The sequence below is a fragment of the Carcharhinus amblyrhynchos genome, chromosome 26 (genome assembly GCF_965287045.1).
Source record: "Carcharhinus amblyrhynchos chromosome 26, sCarAmb.v2.hapA, whole genome shotgun sequence".
NCBI lineage: Eukaryota > Metazoa > Chordata > Chondrichthyes > Carcharhiniformes > Carcharhinidae > Carcharhinus > Carcharhinus amblyrhynchos.
Genome location: NC_137349.1, coordinates 21803544 through 21830103, shown reverse-complemented (window position 1 = coordinate 21830103; position 26560 = coordinate 21803544). Strand labels below are relative to the sequence as shown.

The following is a 26560-nucleotide window of genomic DNA, read 5'->3' as shown; positions in this document are numbered from 1 at the left end:
ATTCACCAAGATTTAATGCAGCCTCTGCAACTAAATGAAAAGGATATAAATCTCCCATGCCATCGATAACCCATCTCATTGAATGCTGGCAATGTAAATGTGGCTTACCTGATTCACTGTGAGAGCTGTTGAGAGTGAGTCACAGGTCTTCGAAGATTTTTTTCTCAGCGTTCAAACTTGATAATCTGACACTCTGAGCACCAGAGTCTGAGGTAGGAAGTGACTAAGCTTAAAATGTTGGTTCCAGAAATTACAGGAGGAGCACAAAGCCTAGGAACAGAGGGGTCCACCTACTAAAGTGGCATTATATATCTGAGTTTCTAAGGGGAGGTTGCCTCAAAAGAAAGGGAAGAAGGGAGAGAGTGTTACACAATGGAAAATATTCACCTTGTATTTCTTCATCCTCAAGCGCAGGGGGGAATTAGCAATGCACAAGAACACCATGCTGCACAGGAATCAATGCAAGCAGTCCAGCAGCAACAACCGGAGGAAGCATAATGGCGGAAGCATGTCCCTGGCACATCCCAGAGTTTACAGGACCAGGATGATGTACCTACACATGTCGGAGAGACGATACCTGAAGAGACTACACATCTTCAAGGAGACCGTCACCAAACTGTGTGTCGTCATTATGGAAACACTACGTCCATTGGAATACTGCGAGCCAATACCACTCCAGCTCTTAACTTCAACATGGCCAGTTACTTCCCACAGTTTACTGGTGACATCTGCAGCATTTCCAAAGCATGCACTCACTGCTGCATCAAGGAGGTAACAAATGCACTGTTCAAGAGGGATGGAAAATTCAAATGATTCCGCATGGAAGAGGAGGCAGTGGGATTCACAGCCATTGATAGCTTTCAATGTGTTCAAGGCACCCATGTTGCCATCAGTGCATCATCTGAACAGCGGGCTGCATTTGTTAATAGAAAGAGATTCTTTTCCCTCAAAGTCAGTTAAAATGTGACTATAAGAAGTGAATCATGCAAGTGTATGCATCCACTATCCCAGCAGCAGCCACAGTGCCTGTGTTTCGGTAGCAAACTTGTTTGTGTCAGGCCACAAATCAAGGGATGATCCTAGTCAGAAACCTTCAAACTGAAGCAGAATGGTGGTACAACAAGGGACATCATAAAGCAAATCTAAGCTTCCACTGCCTCGATCATTTGGAGGGTGCTCTCCAGTATAACACAATAAAAGCATCACAGAGTTGTTATGTGATGTGCACTGTATAACATCGCCCATAAAGAGGGATGAGTTTCACCCAGAGGAAGAAGAAACAGAAGCCTCATTTATTGTGGGGGATGGGGATGTATAGAATGATGAGGAAGGGGATTCACATCAGAGAGTTGCATGGATCGAATGCCATGGAAGTTAATGCATAGAAAACAATGGTTTCATACTGACCCACACCCAACCTCCAACCGGTCACCATTAAATTACATAAAATCAATAGTATTGCCTATTTTCGATAGATGATACATATTCTTGCATCTAAGAACTCACAATGTTCTTCCTTGGTCAACACAGAGGCCCGCACCTCAATCTATGAGCAAACAACCAGTGTCCTTGAAACACATGATATTAAACATGCTACATCGCTAAAGGGGAAACATCATGAGGCCTCGGCATATGAAAAAATGTGCTGAATGAAGCACAGCAACATTTTAATGTAACACTAACACAGTCTTGCTTAAAATATGAACAGCAGTGCTACCTCAATGTGTGGAAATGAACTCTTTAAAATACTTCCGTGTGATATAGCAAGATGCATCCCTAACATCTCCAGACATTTTGAGAGAAGGCTGCTTTTCTCTCTGCTCTGTGGCCTTTGTGACCTTGGTGAACATCCTCTGGTAGACCAAGGCCTGGATAGGCCGGGGCATTTAAGGCATCTGTGTCAGAGGAAGCACTCCAGGGTTATGTCAACATACAGAGTGAAAAAGCAATCAGTCTTTTTTTTTAAACAGAGCAGAAATCTTTTCAAAGATTTAAAGGAGAAGTCTTTTAAACACCTTAACGGCTTGACAGCTCCCTTCAAGGGGGTGAAGTATTAGGGCTAAAGGGATACTTAATGTTTTAATCTTTATTTTTAAACTTTGAATCGCTGAGGCAGAACTTCTGCCCAACCTGTGTCCCCATCCTCATCAGTTCCCCCCAGGCTGCTCAACTTCAGCTCTCACCCCACCCCTGGACCAAATCCGATATCTAGCCAGCCATTTTTAAAGGTTGGGTTTGTAGGATCCGAAATTCTTCGATCTCTCCACGCACAACACAGGAGTGAGAATCTGGGCCTGTTTTTTGGTTGCTAGCTCTTTAGGAAAGCAGTTTAATCAATTGATTTTATATCAGTATTGGTATAAAGGATGTTGCACATTAACAACAAATATATTATGAGTACATTTATAAGAATATTCTGTTTAAAGCATAGAAGTACAAAAAAGTCTTAGTTTTGATGTTAAAATTATCATTTGCATCCACAGAATAAAAATGGTTATGCAGTTCCAGAAAATCAAAGTGAAAATGTATCTGGAGTCCTGGGGCTCAGAACAAATGAACTGTGCAATCACTGCCTGTGGGTCACAGTGTGTAATGTATGGTAGCATACTGGGAAAGGAAAAAAAAACATGTAATAGTACATAACCTGATGTCAACTGTTTACTTTCTGCGATTTTAGTCTCGCATTTGGCATTCATTGTGATGCAATAAAGTAGCTAATATTAGGTTTTTTAAATGCAGCAAATTGTTAAATTCTTTAGTTAAGCATGTTTGACAGGAACAGCTAGAAAATGTCACTTTAAATGCCTCCTGGTCTAATCTCTGACAGTGCTATTAATATTTCTATGTGAAATATCCTTCATCATTCAATAGCGAGTGTTTCAGAACCCCCTGTGATGCCAATCTGGGACGAGAACCAATTATCACTGGCAATCAACTCATCTTGAGCCTTCAAACTCTTAAGAGCTACTGCTGATGAAATAATAGTTGGCTAATGAGGCAAAGCTCCATTCTGTTCTAAATTTTAGCTGTGTTCTACAATCTCTAAAATCATTAACACAATATCCTGAGAGTTATTGATGTGAAAGATCTGATACATATATCTGGGGGTTTCTGATGAAGGCCAGTCAAAATCAATGCTAGAAGGTTGAGACCCTGCATTTAGCATGTATTCATAATGCCATATCTTACAATGTGAGATAGTGGCTGAGCGGTATTGTCACTAATCCAGAGACCCAGCCAGGTCAGTGCTCTGGGGGCGTGGATTCAAATCCCCCTCTCCAAACCAAGTGGTGGAATTTAAATCCAATTAATAAAATACCTCACAAAGATGTCACTTATTGTAGCATTACATCTTGGGCAGAAATTAATGATTGGCTGGAATGAAGAATCGTCAGTTAATGAATGAATCATGCAAATCAAAAGTTGGTTGATTCAGTGTAAGTACCAATGACAACAGAAAAGGCAGCATCATTCATTTTTTTCAGTTTTCTTTCTATGAAAGTTACTGCTCTTGAATTAGCAAGTAGCAGTCAGAATCAGAAAGATAACTCCGTTATATTGCCCATCTCTGTCATACCTTATCTTAATTAACTTTTCAAGAGAAATGTTAAAAACAAAGAAAACGTAGTTTTCTTTCCATCTATCTATTCAATTGTTATGTCAAGCTGTTAATACCCAAAAGAAAATCACACTCTGCGTTAAAGTGAATGGGATAAAAATAATGTTCTTCCATTGTCACTTCATTACTATTGGCTAAAGATATGAAGCATTTTATCTCCTCACACTTGCCTATCACTAAAGATAAAGGTTTGCATAAAAGCCAAAGTTTTTGGCAGTTCTCTTCGTCAGACGTCTCTCAGGAAGCCCACCAAGTTATCGTCCATGTTCTGGAAAGTCAGCTGATGATTGGGTGAGCAGAAACTTCTTACACCATGCTACTGTATTTGACAATGTAAATATAAGGTAATTTCTGAGCATTGTTGCAGAGTTGATCCATTTTAGTCCTCTGCAGTCCAATAGAACTGCTTTTGAAGCATCTTTTTAAGTTCAATATATGTCAACCAGGGTTGTAATTATTCTGCATTTATTGGTCTTATCAGTGTGACATAATGTGCATTCAGCATACTTAAGTTTTAATGCCTTGTGCTCATCCATTCAGTAAGGTTATCATGACTAAAGACCGTTGTGCTGAACATAAGACAGTTTTTTTTAGTGCAACCAGAGTGTAAATTTGGGTGTCTGCTTTTTCATTACAGTAGAAATATATCATCACAAAGCTTTATTAGCTATATGACATTTATTATGTCTGATTGCTGACTATTGTTCTAATAAAACGATAGACTGAAGGGGATTTCAAAACTTCCCGTTGTGCCAAGCTTGGTTTAAAATGGACCTGGCACAAAGTTAAAATGGTGTGAGAATGCTAAGTGGCTGTATTTTTGCACCATTTGACTTAAAGCTGCTTTTATATTGGTCTTTAGATTTGGAACCTGAAAGCCAGCAGCCAGCGTTAATACCGTTACAAATCCATTTACGGAATTGACAAGCTTGGAGACAAGCTATGGGAAATGGATTTAACAGCACAAACACGAAGAGCTGGCTCATAGATAAAGGAATTCCAAAATCTGAATTAAAAATAGACCAACATAAAAGCAACTGAAGTGCACTCAGATATGTGATTGGAAACTAACTCCCGAGAGTAGTACTAAAATAAAAGCAAACGACTACAGATGCTGGAGATCTAAAATAAAAACAGTGTGTGCTGGAAAAACTCAGCAGGTCTGGTAGCATCAGTGGGGAGAGAAACAGTTCACGTTTCTAGTCTCTTTCCAAAGAAGAGTCAGATTAGATCCTACGGTTTAACATCTTTAGGGTTGAATGCTTCTGGCTGGTTATGTCTAGAGATTTATCACTGGCTTCAAACCAAGTTATACTGAATTGGAAATTGTGCATTTAATGTGGTTGAGAATATTTTGAATACTTTATTACTTGAGTTGGGGAGAGCAGTTTATGGTGACATAAAGCACATTACAATTTATTTTAAATTGTAATATATCCAGTGAAACATACTAGCTCCCTAATCTCTCTAATCTGTAGTATGAAATCATTTACTCTGCAAGGCAACTAAACATCAATTTGCCTACCTTCAATAAGTATTAAAGGGCTAAAATGCATGGGATAAAAGTAAGACCCTTCTATTATCTCTGCGCTATTGAAAGTTGCCATAGTCCCAGAGGACTATGCTCTCCTCCATTTTTGAGAGAGAAATCTGACTGGTGGTGATTTAACCTGAGGATCACCACACCTCAGGCAAGCAGAAGGTTGAGAAGGTGGCATCTTCATGGATAATCTCAAGCGACACGGAAATTGAACCCATGGTCTTCATTACTATTGGCTAAAGATACAAAGCAATTTATCACATCGCTTCAGTGCTTTCTGATGAGTAATTAATCCATGGACCTTAGGGCATTGACCTCTGCTTAGCTACAGATCTGAAATTTCAAACCAAACGTTCATGATGAAGGCTAAATTATCTGAATCGTGAGGAAAACATGATGGCCATGATTCTCCCGAAGTAGTACTAAGTGCTGATGCCGATGGGAAACTCACTGACGTTTCCCGCAGATGTTAGCAGCATCTGATGGATGCCAATTTTTAAATGGTGCGCTCATCTCTGCAATCATTTACCATTTTCCCCCTCACAAAAAATAAAATGGTGCCCCTCCACTCACCAGGGGAGCACCAACAACCACTCACCAAAAGAGTGGTATTCTCCTCCCACCCCACAAATAATACCCTTCCACAATATACCACACATGCATGAGGGTGACCCAGTCACACAGACTCCGTCCCTCCAACATCATACAGTCACACAGACCCCATCCCCACTCACATTCAGGAACCAAGTGGTTCTGCCAGGGTATCCAGTGGGAACTGCCCAGCCATGCCCTTAACCACCTGAGGGCTTCAGTGACTTCCGAGCCCCCAGTATGGCTATCGCATCTGGTCTCCACTACTGGAGACAATTAGTGATTCTGGCTGATCTCGCAACATGCCCAAAGGTTGGAAGGAGCTCGGAGAATCCGCGTCAATTGGGTTACACGTATTTAATTGCTACCTTAAATTTGCTAATTGGCCTCGCGCCCTTTCTGGGTGTGATCCGGTTTCCGCTATTAGAAAGAGACTGAGACGATTGCAAACTGTTTGGCACCTGGCACGAAACTGATTTTTAAGCCTGCTGGCTATTTTCTGGGATCATCGTGAACTGAGTCAGGCAAGAAGAGGTTGGAAAAGCGCCCCCATAACGTATGTTTCAGAATCATGAATGTAACTGCAAAATAAAATTACTTGCAACGTAGTGATGATGAAAGATTGCTCAGAAGTGAAAAGATATGCTTTTGGTGGAAGAGGAAACCTTCTGTTCAAAGTGATTCCTCGTAACTCTTAAAGAATGTATATAACACTATTTACCATGCTCTAGAAGAAAAGCAATCCATTAATCAGATAGCTTTCAGGCTGATTGAGACTTGCATTTTGTATTTCAGCTTTCTTCCTGAGCCACAGATTCAGACATAGCCAGCATTCATGCAGTGGGACATAACCTCTAGTTTAAGTTGCTCTGAAGGGGAGTAGACACTTGAGATGCTATCCGCATAAGCCTGAAAATAGCCGACTTCAATTAGCAGCCTGCAGTGCTAATCCCAAGAGATTCTCATGATAGAAATAATATTACCAACAGCAATGTCCAGCTGTCTCAGCTTTGGTTGTGGCAACACTGGGACTATTTTGTTAGATGGAGAATGTAATCAACTGTATCTGTACAAACCTTCAGTACTATTACCCTGATATGCCTAGTTGTTTTTTTTAAGGCACTAACATAGCAGTAAGCTGCCTTTACTCAGAGTATGCCATTTACATCTGCTTCATTGTTTTTGGAAAAAAGTTCTTCTGATCTCCAGTTTTGCTTGAAGATTGTTATTTTTATACCCAAGCAATCCAATTTGTGACTACACGTTCTGTAAAAGTCATTTAAATTGTTCAGAAAATTAAGATTATTCTGTAATGTAAATAAAATCAGATGGTCAAAAACCATCGAGGGGTTTTTTGCCTGAGGCACTAACAAGGATTTATCTTTGGGTGGAATAACTAAAGTGCAACAATAAGTTCAAGTGACAATTGCCTTATCAGTCATCAGTCTGCCAGAAAAATCCAATCATGTGAGGGAAAGGTTTGAGATGAACTGTTCTGAACCTCGGGGGGGTGGGAAACAGGAAACCAAATTTACTGAATGACACCCAAATTAAGAAAATACCAACAACCTTTTCTAACTTTTACTTTACATTGGTTCTGATTCATGTTAAATATGAATTAACAAGCAAATGATAGTTCAAATAAGTATAAATTTTGCTTTCCAAATAATCAATGCAACAGAGGTTTGTCTTACATAACCACAAACGCCCACATCACTCCCTGCAGACCATGCCACTACACAGTTCCACAACATGCTGCTCTTTAATCACAGTGTAAATCAGATGCTATGGCAATAGTTTTCAACATTCCCACCCCTCTCCCTGTTCTGAATTTCACTGGTACGATTATCGTCAGCATAGTATAATTTTCTCGCTCTCTTGCTCTCTCTCTCCTTGCTCTTTCTCAGGTCATGGCTGTCCCAGTTGTGTAACTTTTTAGTTGTCCTTTTCAACCAAACGAAACACCCTGGTTCACAGTTTGGCCATTTCTGGAATAACACCCAGCTGTTTGGCATCTGAGGTATTAGTACAGCTTTCCAATTTTTCAATGTTTTTAGCCAGCTTACTCATTGCCTCCTAGATCTTTTCCTTTTCTGCCAAACACAAAAACTGGCATCTTCTTGAGAATGATTGCTTCTTCTTCTCATAAGAATCTTAGTGTGTTTTTTCTGTCTCTATCAGCTTTCTCTTTGTGTCTGCATTTGTGCCTTCAACTGCCAGCTTGTCTGCTCACAAAAACATGAAATAGGAGCAGCAGTAGGCCATTCAGCCCTTGAGCATGCTCCGCCACTCAGTAAGGTCATGGCTATTCTATTTGTGTTCTGAATTCCACATTCCCACCAACCCCAATAAACTTTGATCTTCTTGCCTAACAAGAATCTATTTACCCCTGCCTTAAGAATGTTCAATGACCCTGCTTCCAAGGGTTACAAAGTTGTACAACCCTCTAAATATTTCTCCTCACCCTTGCCCTAAAAGGGAGACCCTTGATTTTAAAATGTGCCCCCTAGTTCTGGATTCACCCACAAACATGAGGAAACGTCCTCTCAACATCCACCTTTCTTGCTTCCAGGTCAAGGGTATTCAGGTCACGTATATTATTCTTATTTATTGAAGAAAAGTACAATTGATTCCTTTACAATTGATGCAAAGTTCCTTTCAAGCATTCTTAAAAACAATGACATTTTCTACAGACATTTTGAAGAAATTACAAGTTTTCCTTATTGTACTGCTTCCAGATCAATTCAAGCCTAAAACTGAGCTTAACATTTCCAGAAATAATCATCTATTTAAACTACCCACCTCCAGCAAGAAAAACCATGGACAAATGCAGCAACATAAAAGTACTGCATTGTTTAAATGCAACATCACTGTTTGGTGTTTGAAATATTTCTGCAATAACATAGTCTTGCTGCTGCACTATGGCAGTTGAGGATCGTTATGCTGTAATACAGCATATGAATAAAAGCATACCTGGGTTGTCATGGCATTGGTTGATTGGCCATTATCTATTAGTAACTAACTCAGCAGGAGTTCACTTTCAAGAAGTGTAATATGGTAGGTTTTGTGTTTCAAGAATAACATGTAAAATGTTTTAAAGAAATAAGATACGATTTCTATTTACTTTGGAACTGAGATTAAGATCTGAACTTTCCCTGGTTCAACCCAAGGTTGCAAAAAAAACTACCCAAATATTTATATAGCAGACTTTATCCCAGTATCTTTTCAGTGATGCTGCTTTTCTCATGTAGAGATAATTGGACACAGTTGAATGTTTTCTCCAAAATAAAGCTGTTGAATCCAAGACAAGTTTTTGCTCTGTTCTTGTGCTAGTTGTTTTGAATGTCAAGAAGATTTTTAATCTTAAGGGGTAGAGTCCCCCACCAGCAGGTTTGCAGGCAGAGTGCCATGTAAAGTTGCCATCCTACATGCCCCTTAGCTACCCTCAATTTTACAGGGGGCCCTCACCCATTTAAGCCACACACGTGGCAAGTTAGTCCTGGAATGAAGAGGGAACATGGCAGGTCACCCTACTTGGGCTTCAGGGGGGAGATGCCCTCTCACTGGCTCCCTTTCCACATGAGGCTTCCCCTTCCCCATCCCCAACGTTTTCATCCATCGGATGCTCCCTTTTTACTGGACTTTGCCAACTGGACCACTACCCCCAGCCCCCCTCTCTTATCCTTTCCTCGTCTTTCCTGCCAACTCCATTACAAGCCTTCAAACACTTACTCCATCCTGGTTGTCGGACTTAGAATCTGGGGACAACTTGTAGTCTCAGGAGTGGCCTCTGCACCTGGTGGTTCTTCTGTGAATAGAGTGTGAAATGGTTGCAAGGCAGCCGGCATCAGTGGGGACATATTCCCTATTAACTCACCCTGTCCCATCACCTGAAACCCCAGCGCCCATAAAGTTCTGTCTAAAGAAATACTTTTAGACTGTTCATATCCTAATTGGGTTTTGAATGGAAGCCAAAAACAATACAAGCAGGTCATAAAGAACATGACACAAAGCAAGAGTACAGTTCAGATGATAAATTGAATATAATATTCCAGGCGCAGAAGCATTCACTTACTAGCAATTACATCTAAATGTATGCAGTTAGCAAGAATTTACTGTTGCCAACATAAGAGCTATTTCATTTCAAAAATAATGAATAGCATTAAAACACTTTGAACTATTTGCCTGTAAAAGGTGGTGTATAATTGTAAGTATTGTGGCAAAACGAATACAAATAATGCACAATAAGTGTTGAAAAATTGCATGGTAGACATTAATTAAGACACAATTGGACCTTTTGATTCTACTGCAAAACTTATCACTTTTGTCTTTCAGAACATGAAAAGCACAGACTCTGCAAAAGTGCAGATTACATGAATCTACACTTCAAAGTGAAGTGGCTGTATAATGAGTATGTAAAAGACCTGCCAGCTTTCAAGAATTCCGTCCCAGAGTACCCAGCGTAAGTATTGCTCTATCAATTCAAAAATTAACTCATGATATAGCCAGTGTTAGGTTTTTCACAACAATTTTACCCTTCAATGTTGTGAAATTTTACTGATTGAAGGTACTGAGGAGGGCAAGTGGGAACATGTAATAATGTCTCTTTTTGTTACTTCACCTGTCTGATGCAGCCCTCCATTCTCAAGATCTACAGATTTTAAAAGTTCCTAGCACTGTTGAAACAGCAGTTTCCTGTTTTTGTATTTTTGTGTGGGCACAAAGATGCTGCAAATCTGCCACTTTAAAACTCAGATTATTACAATAAATCAAAACCTTAATGTAATGAAAACCACAGATCTTTTTTCATCATTTGTCTACTTTGCAGCAGTACAACTATTTGGACCCAGGTTCCAACTTGCATCATTGTGTGGGCTAGACTATGATTCCCTTCATTATAAATGTATGAAGCAATCAAAAGTATTAGACTGCGTCAAAACACCTCCAGATTGGCTAAAAGGTGTCCTGTCAAACTCGTTAAATTAATTAATTTATGTTTGACAAGTTCACAACCAGTTCCAAGTAAATAATTTCCAAAATAACATAGAAATTTCTAATAAAATTGTACTCATTCAGTACTAACTCATGACATCAAATTGTAAATCAGCAAATGATATCAATACAAAAATAATACTTTAAAATAAAATCTCTTGCTTTTTGGAATATGTTGTTCTTTGTGTGGTTGCATAAAATTGTTACTAAATTTCCATTGTAAACCAGTCTGCTAAAATTATGTTTCTTTAATTTTGCAGATAGGTTAAAAAAAATCTTGGCATTTCTTAATTAGAGTGAAAACATATTGAGGATTTTTTAATGTATTAAAGAATCATAGATAAATGAATGAATAGATATTTAATGCTTTACGTTTTATCATTTTGTGTTCAGATAACTAGCAAACATAAAGACTGACCAAGTGATAGCTGTCGTTATTACCACGAATGAGAGAATAGAGCTAGAACAATCATAATACAAAACCACACTCTAAATGAAAAAAATAGCAGATACAGTTAGATCATCAACATCAAAGATATTGTTATGCATTTTTAAAACGACTCTTTGGTCACTATCTGCTGTTCATAAGCAAAGTGAAATGGAGAGTAAACAATTATGAAATATTGCTTCATGACAGAACAGAGGACACAATGTGGAAAACTGCACTGAAAAGAGGCAGACCTGCAGTGTGTGTGGATAAATGGCAAATTGAATTCAGTATAATGAAGTGTTTCATTTTAGAGCAATAAAAACATCACCTTTCCCTGGAATTTAAGTAACTAAATGGAATAGAGGAAGACAGTTGGGAATATAGATACATCAATACAAAAGGAATGATGCAAGTTGATAAGGCCATAAAGAATGAAACAAGTATTGGGATTAATTCAATTTATAGAATTCCAAAGCAGAATGGGATATTGTTAAATTTGTACAGAACCTTGGCTAGACCTCAATTGCAATGTTTTCTGAATGGTACAAAAATGATTTTGAAATATTAGAGAAAGCCCAGAAAAGATTTACAAGTAACTTGCAAGGATAAAGTTTATAGGATACATCTGACAGGAAAGTTCTTTTCTCTGGCAAACAAGAATAAAAGGTCTAATAGAGATCTTTTATTACGATTGTGAAGGGATTCGAAAGGGCAAATGGGGAGAAACTGTTTCTGGATATGGGTGAGCCCAAAAAAGGGGAGTATAATTATGAGATAGCAACCATCTTATAATAACTCCAGGAGTCAGCTGTGAAGGAACCGTGTTTTTATTGCACAAATGAAAATAAACAATAACCACAAGCCTGTGGCGAAAACAACAGGTCCCAACTAGGACCAAAAGGTTAATGGACCCCCTCAGAGTCTTGTCTTGTATAGGGCTCAGTATATGAGCTCCACCTGGTGGGCTAATTACCAGTCTTCAAGGAGCTTGTATTCAACAAGCCCAACTGGGAGGTGAATTAATGATTCTCCATGCAGATCATGAGGGTTATCATACACATAATCAAATTTAGGATGCATAACTTCACAAGTTGAGTGTTTTTGTCTCTTGGAAATGGTGTGAAACAATGGGAACATTTCCAGGATGATTAACAATTCAACAGGCCACGACATGATTGTCCCTTCCATGATTGTAGCAGAGAATATACTGGCTGATGGGGTGTTTATTCCTATATGATGGGAATTCTATGGACAACTGCATCCACTGGAACACAAGCATCCCACTGGACGTTGATTTAAAATTCAGACCCATAGATCTGGTCTGCACTCTCTGGGATTATCTGCAGTAACATTCAAACTGCGCATTTTCTGACTGAGGTAGGTACACAAAGTGGTGAGAAAGCACTATTTTCTGCCATATCGGATAGTTGAAATGGGACGCTTTGATGCATTTAAGAGCAGGCGTGAGCAAGAAGGGAATTAAGGTTTGGAGGAGACTGGGTGGGAAGGGTTAATTAGGAGCTTTTTATAAAGAGTGACATAGGCTAGTTTGGACCAAATGGCCTGTTTCTGTGCTGTAAATTCTCTCTGGCTGAATTGTCTTCAGGAGTGTGTCAGCCCATTGCTACACTAATGGGTTCTGCAACTTGCTACCACAACAGCAGAATATGCTACTAGCGATAAATAATGGGAGAACCAATGTCCTACCCATTGGAAGATCAGACTGTATTCATGTTTACTTTAATAGATGGAAATAAACCTGGAAAAGCTAATGTGAATATTGTCTAGTGGAAAGTACAGGCCAGATGTTTTCTCTAAATTTCTGTCCTTTCTTCTGTATTAGGGTTATAGACATTATCATTTAAACTGTTCTGCTCTGATGGAGTGTGTCTCCTGAAATACTGTCAAGTATTTTCTTTGATTGTTTCCTTCTTTACCCTTATCAATGCACAGCTGTTTATGAACCATATTAATTGCAAATGAAAGGGATGACATATTTTTCAAATTTAAAAGGTATTAAAATTTGAAGCTATTTTTCCACAGCTGGTTTGAACCATTTGTTATACAGTGGTTGGATGAGAATGAAGAGGTATCCAGAGACTTCCTGCATGGAGCGTTGGAACGAGACAAGAAGGATGGTGTAAGACAATTTGTATCTACTACTGTATGAACTGACTGCTGCATTTGAATGTGCAGGAAAAGTATTTTAGTTATTTTGATTGGAGACATACTGATTTGGCAGTATACATAGAATCATACAGCGCAGAAGAAGGCCATTCTGTACACCATTGATAAAAAGAACACTGAATCAAAAAGATATGTTGGCGTAATGACCAAAATCTTGGTCAACAAGGTGTACTTTAAGTAGTCTTAAGAGGAGAGGGTAGTGCTGACATGTCCAGGGAGCAAAGAAACGATGGATCTGAGTGGCGCCAATAAGAAAAAAAGTAATGGTTTTCTGTCTGGAGCTGCACCCAAATGCACATGTAAATGGATTCGTAGAAGTTTTGGATTAATGGACAGCATGTAGTGGCACAGTGGTTAGCACTGCTGCCTCACAGCACCAGGAACCCAGATTGGATTCCTAGCTTGGGTGACTGTCTGTCTGTGTGGAGTTTGCAAGTTCTCCCCACGTCTGCTTGAGTTTACTCTGGGTGTTCCGGTTTTCTCCCACAGTCTGAAAGAGACGTGCTGGTTAGGTGCGTTGATCCGAACAGGCACTGGCTTGTGGCGACTGGGGGAATTTCACAGTAACTTTATTGCAGTGTTAATGTAAGCCTTACTTGCGACTAATTAATAAACTTTTAACTTTAATATAGGCAATAATGTAGTGCTGCTTAAATGCTTTTTCAGTGTTTTTTTGCAAGTCAATGGAAAGCTACTTTCACTTCTATATACAGATATATGTTTTATTGGCCTAAAAAGAACAACAGATTTAGCATCAACAAACTAATAAAAAAGGAATTGTTGCTATAGGTAGAATCACAGCTTCTTGGTATTTTTTTGGATGCATATAATTCAAGTTAAATAAAGGTTAGACAAGTGCCATTCTTTTATTATAGGCAGGTAGAAGATTTTTTTCCTCTTTTAGCTTTAAATTCGTGTTATGAAATTGGCAAGTCAGTGCTGTAGCCTTATAATAAACTGATATTTTTCACTTGAATGAGAGTGTCAGTAGTGTTTAGGCAGTTTGGCTTTATTAGAATTCCTATTACTTAGTAAATTCAAATATCTGTCACATTCGTTTATGTAATAATATGACAAGAAGTCAGTAACTCCCTCAGTAGAAAATACACTGTACTCATTCCACACATTGTCTAATATGAAGTATCTGAAATACCCTCAATTCCTGTATATATTAGCTAAATATATGTTAAATACCATTTGATCTCCTATGGCATTACAGTTTATAATAAGACATTAGAATGCAAACTAATAAATTCAGATGAAATGTATTTTTCATCGGGCATTACTGGCTTGACCTCCATTTATTGCCCAAGCCTAGCTGCCCCTGGGAAGTGAGGGTGAGCTGCTCCGTGTGTGGTAGCTACATTCACTGTGCTGTTAGAAAGAGAGGCCATGATTCTCCCAAAAGTGCTGAATTGGCAGGAAAACTGTTCTAGATCCTGACTGTTTTCTCAGTTCGGTTTCTGACCTGAACCTCCGCACTCTGTGAACTGCAGAGGTCCCAGTCATGAATATCACTAAAAACCAAGGGAGGCAGGGTCTATTTGTGCCAGAGTCTGACAGTTCTGGAACTCTGCTCATGCACAGTGGCTCCGATCTGTCAGACTCCCTGTTTGCTGGCCAGTTTGATCGCTGGCCAGCCCAGGACCCCCCCCCCCCCCCCCCCCCCACAGTGCTGCCCCTCCAACCATCCCACCCCCCCCCCCAGTCCAATCGCAGCCCCCACAGCAGCCCTGTACCCCCCCTCACTACAGTCCCAGAGTGCCCCGATGCATAGCTTCCTCCCCTCCCCACACCCCAACCAGCAATCCTCCCACCCTCATTACCCCGGGCAGGCTTCCCCCCAGAGGCAGCCTACTCCAGTCGTTGCCCTCCCTCCATCCCAGACTGATCCTATATGCAGAATGACAGCAGGCCCCCCAACCCTACGGATCACCCCTAGGCCCTGACCACAATAGGCCCTGCCCGCTTGACACTGCCTGACGCCCAATGAGCAGTGCCAAGGTGCTCCCTGGGCATGGACACTTTGCCCCTTGGGCAGTGCTAGGAGGCACAGGCTGGCAAGTGAGAGCTGTAGTCTTATAATAAACTGATACTTTTCACTGGGGAGCCCCAATTGCCCCATCCCTTCATTCTGAACATGGGGAGCTGGTGTAAACCCCACCGGAATGAAATATTCTTGTTAGGGTGGGAGATTCAATCGGGACTGGAATGTTCCTGATAATCATATTTAAAACATATTTAAAATACATTTTAAAAAGATTCAAATTACTTACCTGCTTTCTGCTGGTTCCCAGTGTGGTCTGAGCGGTGACTGTTTGCCAGCTCTGGGAGATGCGCATGCGTTCCTGGCACATGCACAAATCCTGGAACAAGGTCGATGACGCGCATCTCCCACCGTGACCCGACGGAAATGTTGGCGGTCGCAGTGGGAGAATCGCAGCCAGAGTTCCAGTACTTTAACCCAGTGACAGTGAAGGAATGGAGATATTGAGTGCAATTTGTAGGTGGTCGTGTTCCCGTCCTTGTCATTCAAGGTGGTAGAGACGATGGGTTTGGAAAATACTGTCGCAGGAACTTTGGTGAGTTATTGCAATGCATTTTGTAGATTGTACACACTGCTGCCAGTGCATCAGTGGTGGAGGGAGTGAATGTTGAAGTTGGTGGATAGAGTGCCAGTCAAGTAGTCTGCTTTGTCCTGGATGGTGTTGAGCATCTTGAGTGTTGTTGGAGCTGCAATCATCCAGGCAAGTGGAATTTATTTTGTCACACTCTTGAACTGTGCCTTGAAGATGATGGACAGGCTTTGGGGAGTCAGAAGATGACTTACTCTCCACAGTGTTCCCAGCCTCTTGCATGCTCTTGTAGCCTCAATATTTTTTCCTATTTTGTTTTTAAATGTCTGTTATGAAATTGGCAAATGTGTGCAATAGCCTTATAATAAACCAATCATTTTCACTTGAATGAGAATGTCAGTATTGTTTAGGCAGTTTGGATTTATTAGAATTCCTATTACTTAGTAAATTCAAATATCTGTCATTTTTATTCATGTAATAGTATGACAAGAAGACGACAAGAAATCCACAACTCCCTCAGGAGGAAGTACAGTGTACAGTATACATTGTAGTCAGGAATTCATTTTTATCAAAGTGAACATTATAAAGCAAGTAGCAAACAAGTTAAACTCTGTAAATGTGCAAATTCTGCTAAATACGTTAAATACCTTCAGTAACTGAATTGTGTTGAATGCCATCAGAAAATTAATTTTGAAATTTAGCAGGAAAGATGATTTAAATTTAGTAAATAATTAAATTTGAAATTAATAAATAACAAAAAATAGTTTATTGCCTAATGATGGTTCCTGATGTCTTGTTTCAGAGGAATAAATATTGTATGGAATATATCACTTTCAGTAGCAGCCTTAATCACATATCAAGAGAATACATTAAATTTAGATCTGAAGCATAGCATATCCCCAGTTCCATAACTGTGAACATGCTGCAGCTAATAATACACTCCTCCTAATGAAGCATTCAACAAATATGCAACAGACCCCAGCAAATTTATTGGGATCTATCTAGCTACATTTTTTTGGACTTCTAGCAGGGTATGTCAATACTCCTTCATTACTACCTTATTTGGACACTTGCCATGGCAGCGCTCATGGATGGAGCTTTATTCTACCACAATCTTGCTCAAATAAATCTTCCCAATTTTTTTTAATGTTTAGTCATTTGCACCAATTGGCAAATTGCCTGATGACCAAATATTGTCCCATGATTTACAAACATTTTACCAGTATAGGAAAAGACCAGGTTTACTTTTATTTATTTGGATAAATAAATTTTGTACCAAAGGCAATAGATCGTAGTATACATTTGATAAAGCATTGCGCAAACAACATTCTTGCACTGGATTTAAGTAAACTTGCAAAGCTGTACTGTGTCCCTTAATAAAAAGGAGAGACAATTTCAATGTCTTTCATTTTGTGCTCCATTAACATCTGAAGCAACAAAAAAAACTACCATTTATGTGAGACTTAAAACTGAAATATTCTATTTAAACATGATACTTGTCACTTCCTTATAGTTGCACTTACTTTGTTTGAGAACAAGATAAAAATCAAAGCTAATTTTCATATCTTTTTTTAAATCACAGTTCCAACAAACATCAGAGCATGCCCTCTTCTCGTGTTCCGTGGTGGATGTGTTCTCTCAATTGAACCAGAGTTTTGAAATCATTAAGAAGCTGGAGTGCCCTGATCCTCTGATTGTGGGACATTACATGAGAAGATTTGCCAAGGTAAAAATTAGCATTTACGAGGAATGTGGATGCAAAGACATCTGGCCAATGGATGAAAACCTGCATTAGAGTCAAAGTTCAGCTTTATTGTCAATTGAAATGCTTTCAGACAAGAAATTCTAAGACAGAAATTGCTCTCTCCTGCTAAAACTTTGAAACATATTGGCATAAATTTTGTAACTATGGGTGGGATTTTGGGACATTTGCTTGTTCATCAAATGTGACGATTCCCACATGGGTAGGACTGGAAAATTTAGGCCTATAGCTCTTGGGCTCTGTTGGTTTGATGACAGTGCAGGCTTTGCATCTCTCTGTGACACTCATCCTCAGATCTTTTGTGGTCAACGTCACTTTCTTGTTCATATTGGCCTTCTGACAATTCTTCTAGTGCCACTGAATCTTCTGCTTCAGATTGTCGGAGGAACGGCTTGGGAGGAGGTGATTGAGAGGAAAATTGTTGTAATTCCTCCTGTCAGACATTAGTGATTCCTATAGCTGCAATAACAAAACCATTTTTTTAAAAAAATGCTATTCACCTAATGCAGTTGATCACCTTGTAATGAATTGGACTTGGCCTGACAAGCAGATCTGTCCCCATCAATCACCACCACAAACCACGTCACTATTCACCATGTCCTGCCTGATAAATGTTGACACACCAGAATTGCCAAGGTCTTTAATGATGGGGAAATATATCAGATATTTTACTTTCCCTATTTGCCCACCAGTTAAATTTGTCAAATGTGGACAAACATATTCAACATTTACCATTACTTCCAGGTAAAAGTTCCTGAAATGGAAATACATACAAGGAAGCTGGTGAAATGGTTCTCTGCCACAAAACAAGTGGAAGAAAAATAGGGAAACATGGGACATTATTTCTGGTAACGTGATGAAGAGCCGTGATATTTGATTTAATTCATTAATGTGGGACCCAGAAAGAGTGATCGCTCTAATAGAGCACTGGGCTATTTCTGAGATCTAGCATTGCCCTACTTCATTTGTGCAAAGAACAGGATATAAAACTCTCATTAATGATTGCTGCCGTGAACATATGCTCTACAATATAGCTACTTAAACATCCTTGTAGCAAAAATTCGAACTGGACATGATATTAGAAGAAAATGTTAAGAAACATTGAATAAATCACACTGGCTCAACAATTCAATATTTGTCATCTTCTGCCTTTTTCTATGTTGCTTTAACAAAAGCAATCTCTTGTGTTGCTCATAAAATTATTTTCTTTTCCAGACTATCAGCAATGTGCTACTGCAGTACGCTGAGATAATAGCTAAGGATTATGCATCATACTGCTCGAAGGAGAAAGTGGTAACCTATTCCTCCATATTATAGATAATATATTTACTGTAGCCTGCAAGTATCAGAGAATAAATTCAAGAATGCTGGTAAAACACAGCAATTCTGATAACATCTATAAAGAGAAAGGGTGGATAAATAGTTTAAATGCAGAACTTTTGTTTGAACCGAGGGTGAGTTTTTCACCCAAAATGTTGGCTTGTATGTTCTCTTTACAGATAGTAATCGGTCTGAAATTACCATATTTGTGGATGGCCTGGCAAATATTTATTCTGCAACCAACATTACTGGACACAGGTCATTTGGACGTGATCACATTTCTGTTTGTGGGAACTTGCCTTGTGCAAGTTGGTGCTGCAATTTCTACATTGTAACAGTGATTACTATTCAAGAGTACTTAATTGGCTGTAAAGCCTGTTGCGATGTCCTAGAAGTTGTGAATGGCTCTATGTTCATACAAAAATATTTTCTTTGCGTCCAGCATTTCTGTTTTTATTTAAGCTCTTCACTATTAGCAGTCTTTTCTTCTATCTCTTGCCATATGTAGGTGCAGATGACATCTGTTATTATTCCATGTAGAACAAATAGTTCCTTTTACAAGACTTGATTTTTTTTTGATCAGCATACATAATACATCTCACACTGCCATTTGTTTAAAACATCTGTTATTTGTGGGACCCTAGCAACATTCTTTCTTTCACGTCTCACAGTACCATTTGTACTACTTAAATCTGAGTTTCCTTTTTTTCATTTGCCAGTCACCAAAATGGCTCCATTCTGTTATCTCGACTTAATTTTCTCGAATCAGAAAATGTTGTGGCAATTAAAGGTTCTGAGGAATAATAAAATCAGTGTTGCTCTTTTGTCACAAAAACGTAAAAGAAAAACAAGGAATGTCTTCTGCATTCTTCACTTGTTGGTTTACAAAGAACAACCCAGCACGGGAAACAGGCCCTTCGGCCCAACGAGCCCGCGCCGCCGCATCCTCCTACACCTACCCTGCCCAGCGTGTATGCGAGTGGAACCGCTAACTTAGCCAGATTCAGGGGAGAATAGTGTCAATTTGGCATACCAATCAGCCTAAGAGCACATCTTTGGGGTGTGGGAGGAAACCGGAGCGCCCGGAGGAAACCCACGCAACCACAGGGAGAATGCGCAAACTCCCACAGACACAGGCCCAAATCCATGTATCTGCACAGCTAGCAGTGCTAGTCACTGAGCTGTTGCGGCGCCCGTCTACTGGTCCAGGATCAAGCACACACACCGACACGAAGTACTAGGCCACTCCTGGGACCTCCAAGAGCAGCCCATGCATGACCCACCGTTTGCATGCCCCTTGTTTGACAACAAGGTGGACCGCCACCTGCGGAATAAAAAGACAAAAACGTTAACATGTAAGTCTACATCTCCGGTGTCTCCCGAGGCTCTGACCCTATTTAATACCCCCTACTATAACCCTCCATCCTTGTTTCGCTCATGTGTCTAAGTAAACTGATTAGGCTGATTGATTGGGTACTAAAATTGTCCCTAAATTGGACCTCCCTGATCCTCGCACGTTAGGCGTAGACTAAAATCATGAATAGGTCACTGAGATAGTAGGACGGCGGCGCGGGCTCGTTGGGCCGAAGGGCCTGTTTCCCGTGCTGTGTTGTTCTTTGTTCTTAAACCTTAAACAAGTCCAACATGCCTGCCTCCACCACCTTACTTGGTAGCGCGTTCCATACCCCCACGACCCTCTGCGTGAAGAACCTTCCTCTCATATCCAAATTATACTTCTCCCCCCTCACCCTTAGATCATGACCTCTCGTAATTGTCCCCAGTCTAGGGAGCGGCCTATCACTATTGACTCTATCTATTCCCTTCAGTATTTTATATACCTCTATCATGTCTCCCCTTAATCTCCGTCTTTCCAAGGAGAAAAGTCCCAGTTTCTCCAACCTTTCCTCGTAACTAAGTCCTTCCATGCCAGGCAACATCCTGGTAAACCTCCTCTGCACCCTCTCCAGAGTCTCCACGTCCTTCCGGTAGTAAGGTGACCAGAACTGGACGCAGTACTCCAAATGCGGTCTAACCAACATTCTGTACAACTGAAGCATTAGACGGCAGCTCCTATACTCTATACCCCTTCCTATAAAGGCTAGCATTCCATAAGCTTTCCTCACAACCTTCTCTACTTGTGTCGCCACCTTCATAGACTTGTGAACCTGCACTCCCAGGTCCCTCTGTATTTCTATACTCCTAATCGGTCTACCTTTTATCACATAGCTCCTCTCTGCTACATATGAAAAAACTTGCTAAAAATTATCTTGCAAATCATTTTGTGCAAGGGTAGTAAATTCTTTAAAAGATACAGAAGGCTTAACTATCAAATATTGTTTCAAGAATGGTAGGTGCAAAAGGCTGTGCAAAAGGCTATGCAAAATCCATGATTCATTAATTGGTGTCTCTGTATAATTCCACTAAATGTTTTATGCACCCTGGAATGAATTAAAGAGAATCTAGTCAGGCATGGTACATTTTTCTGTCTCCAGCTGCATGCCATCTCATGTTTTAATAGGGAATCAAAATTTAGCTCTTGACTACAGATCACATCTGTATTGCCCCTTGAGACAGACATGTAGATGAGAAACATTACAAAGGAATGCAGGCTTCAATTTATTGTTTAATTGTAGTGCAGGAGTTACTTGTGGGTGGCTATAGCTGTATAAAAAATATTGCCCCTTTATGTTTTATACTGATGTTTTTGTCTTGTGATGTTACTCTGAAAATAGTTGTTTATATTTTTATACAATTGAGATTTTCCTTTTTTTGTTTGAAATATTTGCCCATGATATTTCCTTTTAAATAGTGTCAGTATTCTTCAGTCAATAATTGCTCAATCCTTCAAAAATGCACGTTCATTTTATATTTATAAAATATATAATTCAGTAGAATTTTAAGATGCTTCCCAATGTCATTATGGCAATTAGAAATTATGTAAACATTTAAAATATATTTAGTTTCACACTTATTTATATAGATGTTAGAGGAAAAATACAGCTATTCAGCTAAAGTGTACTTTACTTTTGAGAAAACCAGACTCTTGGAGTTCCAGACAAGGCCTTTATTCAGAACTATAGTGATAGATGGCCCCAGTGCTCCAACTAGTGGCAGATTAGGGAGAGCCTCGGTTCAAGAATTGTACAGACAGTTATAATTAAGATCCAGTTACAAGAAATACATATACCAATCAAAGATCTACATTTGTACAGAAGCTATCTACATCCACTTACAACTATCGATTCAGTTTACATCTTGCACAACATAAGGGTATAGTTGTCCAATTACAACTTGTGCATTTCCACCTGATTATAATATCATCAAGCACATATTTCTTTCTACTTATCAATCAACTTCCAGATACAATTATGATAGCTATGTTTCTAACCAGTGATATAGCGACTTATCTGTCCCATTGTCCCGTGTTGGAATGGACCTGACAATCTGCAGCTACACAATTCGATTATGGAGATTTTGTATGTATGCTTGTGAAGCCTCATTGTCATTGAAGTTTTATAGTCCTTGACTCTTATCTGGGTCTACTTTAATTGAGACCTGTGATTTTTGATAGTTTTGCCTGTGTGACTAAGTTTAGCAGCTTGCACCTTATGTGATTTTTAAATGATTGTCAACCCTTTTTAATAGATATGTCATTTTTTAACAGTTCTTTTCACTTGAAAATAAGAGTCTGTCTCTGCATTAAAAAAAATCTAACAATATCATGTTAAATCCTTTGTAGCCATGTATTCTGATGAACAACATCCAGCAGCTTCGAGTACAACTGGAAAAGATGTTTGAAGCGATGGGAGGAAAAGATGTAAGCTCCATTTTTACTTTTAAATGTTTTGAAGTTAATCATTTATGGAATTATGTTATTTTTACTGCTAAATTTCTTTAATGTCTATAGCACCATATTGGGCCAGAAAAGAATGTCATTCACTAGCTAGGGAGCAGCACAGAAATTGCCTTCATAAGATCATTTGCATATGAGCAGCTGTTTTAGGATAATTCACATGTATAACATATGTGAGCAACTAAAAGTCCGAGAAATTTGAGTGCCATAATGAGCCAATACTACAGCTTTCTGTGTTCCGTAGAACCCTATAGTACTGACGTTTAAGGCAGTACCTTAGGTATTTTCCTCCTTAGTTCTGCTCAGACACCATGGCACCTCCAATATATCTATTTTGGCAACAACATGGTTAAGTTTAAATTTCTCTTTTGCAGCAGCAACTATGAAGGCTTCTCATTTTTAAAGGTAACAATGCACTCCAACATAGCCCCAGATGATAGCTGGAAAACAGTGGATACTTACATCTACATAGATGCATTAACTGTAGCAAAGGAGGCAAATGGGGTCAGAATGGAGCACTGTGCTCATTACTGCCTCGATTACAACCACTGTTATTCCTTGGCTGGACAGACCTCAAAGCTGTCATTAGACCAGCCATCCAGCAGATCAGTGGCGTCACAGATTCAGATCCCAGTGAAATGGCAGCGACAGTGACGGAGTTGGCACAGTCTTCAAGTAGAAGAGGAAGCCTAAGACCAGATGAGAAGATGTGTATGACAAGAGTCTTAAATGCAACAGGACTGGAAGAGGAATGAGTCACTGAGGTAGAGGCATGATCAACCAGCATTTCTGGTGACCTCAAATAAAATCAGAAAAGCTGAAAATGAAGGAAAACTCTCCTTGTGCCTGATACTGTCATCTCTGAGGACAGCAGCACATGCCTGAATTATTATGTGGCTCATGCATCATGAAGCTGCCCAGGAGCAATCTGCAGAGATGCAGCTAACTGAAGCTTCCTCTTGGGAAGCAGCTACCACAAGTCAAGGTCCATCTCAGTCTAGTACCCTCTTTATATAGTATAAAGGGCCAACCAATTCTCCTGCTGAGGGAACACTTAAACTCAGCATAAGGACAAGAATGCATTGAGCCAAAAGAAAGAACAACACTGATAAGAAAGAAAGGAACATTTCTTAAACAAATAACGTAATGTTTTGTTCAGAATACACAATGCAGTCATTATAAACTTGGTTATAATAATCTTTATGGAAAGGGAGCCCTCATTTGGCATACTTTTGCACTTTGGGGATGTTTCCTGGGAAGATATTGTTGAACCAAGGAAGTACCATCTGGTAGCATGTGTAGAAGATAAAGCCAAAGTAATGCCACCATAGTCCATCAATCTATAACGAAGTCTTGCAGAATCTGCCCTCTATGCCTTTGTGGCAAATAAGAATACTGACTGATTTATATTAAAGTTGGGTGAGTCACATGGGAGTGTCTCCCTTTTCTTTTCATGCACATCAGTAGCTGTTTGGTTGGCATCTTCAATGCCAAATGCATGCCATCATGGCACCCTACACTGTGAATGTTCCTTGATTAATGCTGTACACATATCTACTGGCAATGTAGAAGGATTCAGAACAATAAGATTTGCGAGCGGCTGCCACTTTTAATTGCCACAGGCAGACCACTTCTGACTGTGGAGAAAATTGGCGGATCTCCATGCTGAAATTGGCAATGATGTTCAGTAACACCCATGCAGAGGCACAGCTGCTATTGCGTCACTGCTCAGAAAGGTCTTTTTAAACTAAAATGATCTGTTCACATGATATAATCAATATCCAGTGAACCCCTGCCCTTTGTCTAATTTTCCTGACCTAGCCACACTGCTGCTGCAATTCCTCCTCTATTATGATGGCATGCCTATGGAAAAACACTCCTTGTCCAAAGTCAACCGAGTGCGAGTGTTGGTGGTGGAGGAAGTCAGTGTTTTCAAATATATTTTCATAGCAAAATGGAAAGCATGACAATAAAATGAAGTGCAGGTATCGTTCACTACAAAATGTGAAGGAAGCCTATAATCAAAAAGTGAAGTCGGTGCCCTCTGCATCTCACCACTTTTACACTTGCCTGAAAAGTTGCACATGGTTTTTTTGGGATCTAAGTTAACACATTTGCAGGACTGGCATTATTCCAAAAACTTACCTCTGCTTGAATAATTACGCTACAGAAATGTATCTTGAGGAACTTTGATGGGGATTGCATGCAAGGAAGCTTATGTTTGTGCAATAGCAATGCTTATGTGGCATGATGCACTAAAGCACAGATTTTCCCTAACATTTCGGCATTATATTGGCAAAACTGTAGGGTCACTGTCAAAGATTGAGAGACTTTCACCCGTTTTGCTTATTTTAATCTAATTTATTTTCATGTATTGTCTTCTGTTCAAAAAAGATGTTTGGATTCCAGCTTATAAACAAATAGTGTTTTAACCAAATATAATGCCCTGATCTTCCAAGCAGCAACAAATGCTGCTGCAATGGAAAATTTCCTCAATACTGTACATTTCTAGCAGGACCTCCCAAGTCCAGCTTCCACAGAAATGTGCAGTGCAGCGTCCCTTGGGGAACCCCATTGGAGCGACAGTAGAGTTAGGAGGAATTCTGAACACGCCCTATTTTTATGTCACTAATAGCCATATGGTATGTTTAAAGGTCCAGTTTCAATGTTAGTAAATTAATTTTAGTGTAAGTGGGTAAGGTAGCGGAGTGGTGAGGTGGCAGGTGGGTAGTCTGGTCTGATTGGTAGTTTGGTCGTGGGATTGGTTCATTTTGTGGGAGGTGGTCGACGGTAGTTGGGCTATATTGGGAGCATAGGTCTGAGGTGTAGTTAGCTGGGCCAAAGAGTAGTTGGTGGGTCAGGGAGTGATGGGGGACTTAGCTGTGCAGTTACTCAGATGAAAAAATAGGTTTTACTCTGTCTAACATTTCCTAGGTAACTTCTAAGATGAGTATTGTGATCTGTCTCCAGATCCATCTTCCAGAGGCTCCTGGGGAGCCAGGAAATTGCTCATCAGAAATTGAGACTTGTTGGGTATTTCCCACATAGGTTAGCACACCAGGACTTCCACAGGGGTCCTGGTGCACATCTTCAGCCATACATCTGATCTCTGACAATGGAGATTGAAAGATTTGGGCTATTGTTATGAAACTTAAAATTCTTGTGAACTTGTCCTTGTGTATTGTTAATCTTGGAATAGAAACAGAAAATTTTATGGAAGCTTTAGAGTTTGGTTCTACTTTGTTACATAAAAAATAAATACTGTCTCCTTCTAGGCCAGTTATTCTTCATCGTTAACCTGTACTAAGAAAGCATCAGACACAGCCAGTTGCTTCTGAATTGGACTGCTCACATATGTCAAGAGTTGCATCTTGAGGAGCAGGGTCTTTTTTTTAATTCTAACCTATGGTATTAGTCTGTCATTCAAGAGGAGCATTGAAATGTATTATTTAGTGGTTCCCATCCTGTTTATGGAGATAAATTGTACACTCTGACTTTACAAACAGTCCAAGGCAGTACTTCAGCTTTAGGATTTCTCATTGATTTACCAGTCTATGCTTCAATTGTGCAATTACGAAAAAAGATATGAGCATGCAAGAAAAGATTGAACAGAAATAAACAATTTGACACATTTCGCTTTTTCCTTGCATCTTTTTTTTAATTCTCCCCTCATTTGCACTCCCCTCCATT

General features: G+C 39.6%; 1 protein-coding gene across 1 annotated transcript in view; it reads left to right on the top strand.

Moving 5' to 3' along the window:
* Positions 1-26560, top strand: part of LOC145358503 (protein unc-13 homolog A-like) — a 367395-nt gene that overhangs the window by 302844 nt on the left and 37991 nt on the right. The window contains exons 29-33 of the mRNA XM_080212618.1: positions 10086-10212; positions 13216-13312; positions 17518-17661; positions 18913-18990; positions 22757-22834. Coding sequence (XP_080068744.1) covers positions 10086-10212; positions 13216-13312; positions 17518-17661; positions 18913-18990; positions 22757-22834 — 524 coding nt within the window. The remainder of the gene's footprint in view (positions 1-10085; positions 10213-13215; positions 13313-17517; positions 17662-18912; positions 18991-22756; positions 22835-26560) is intronic.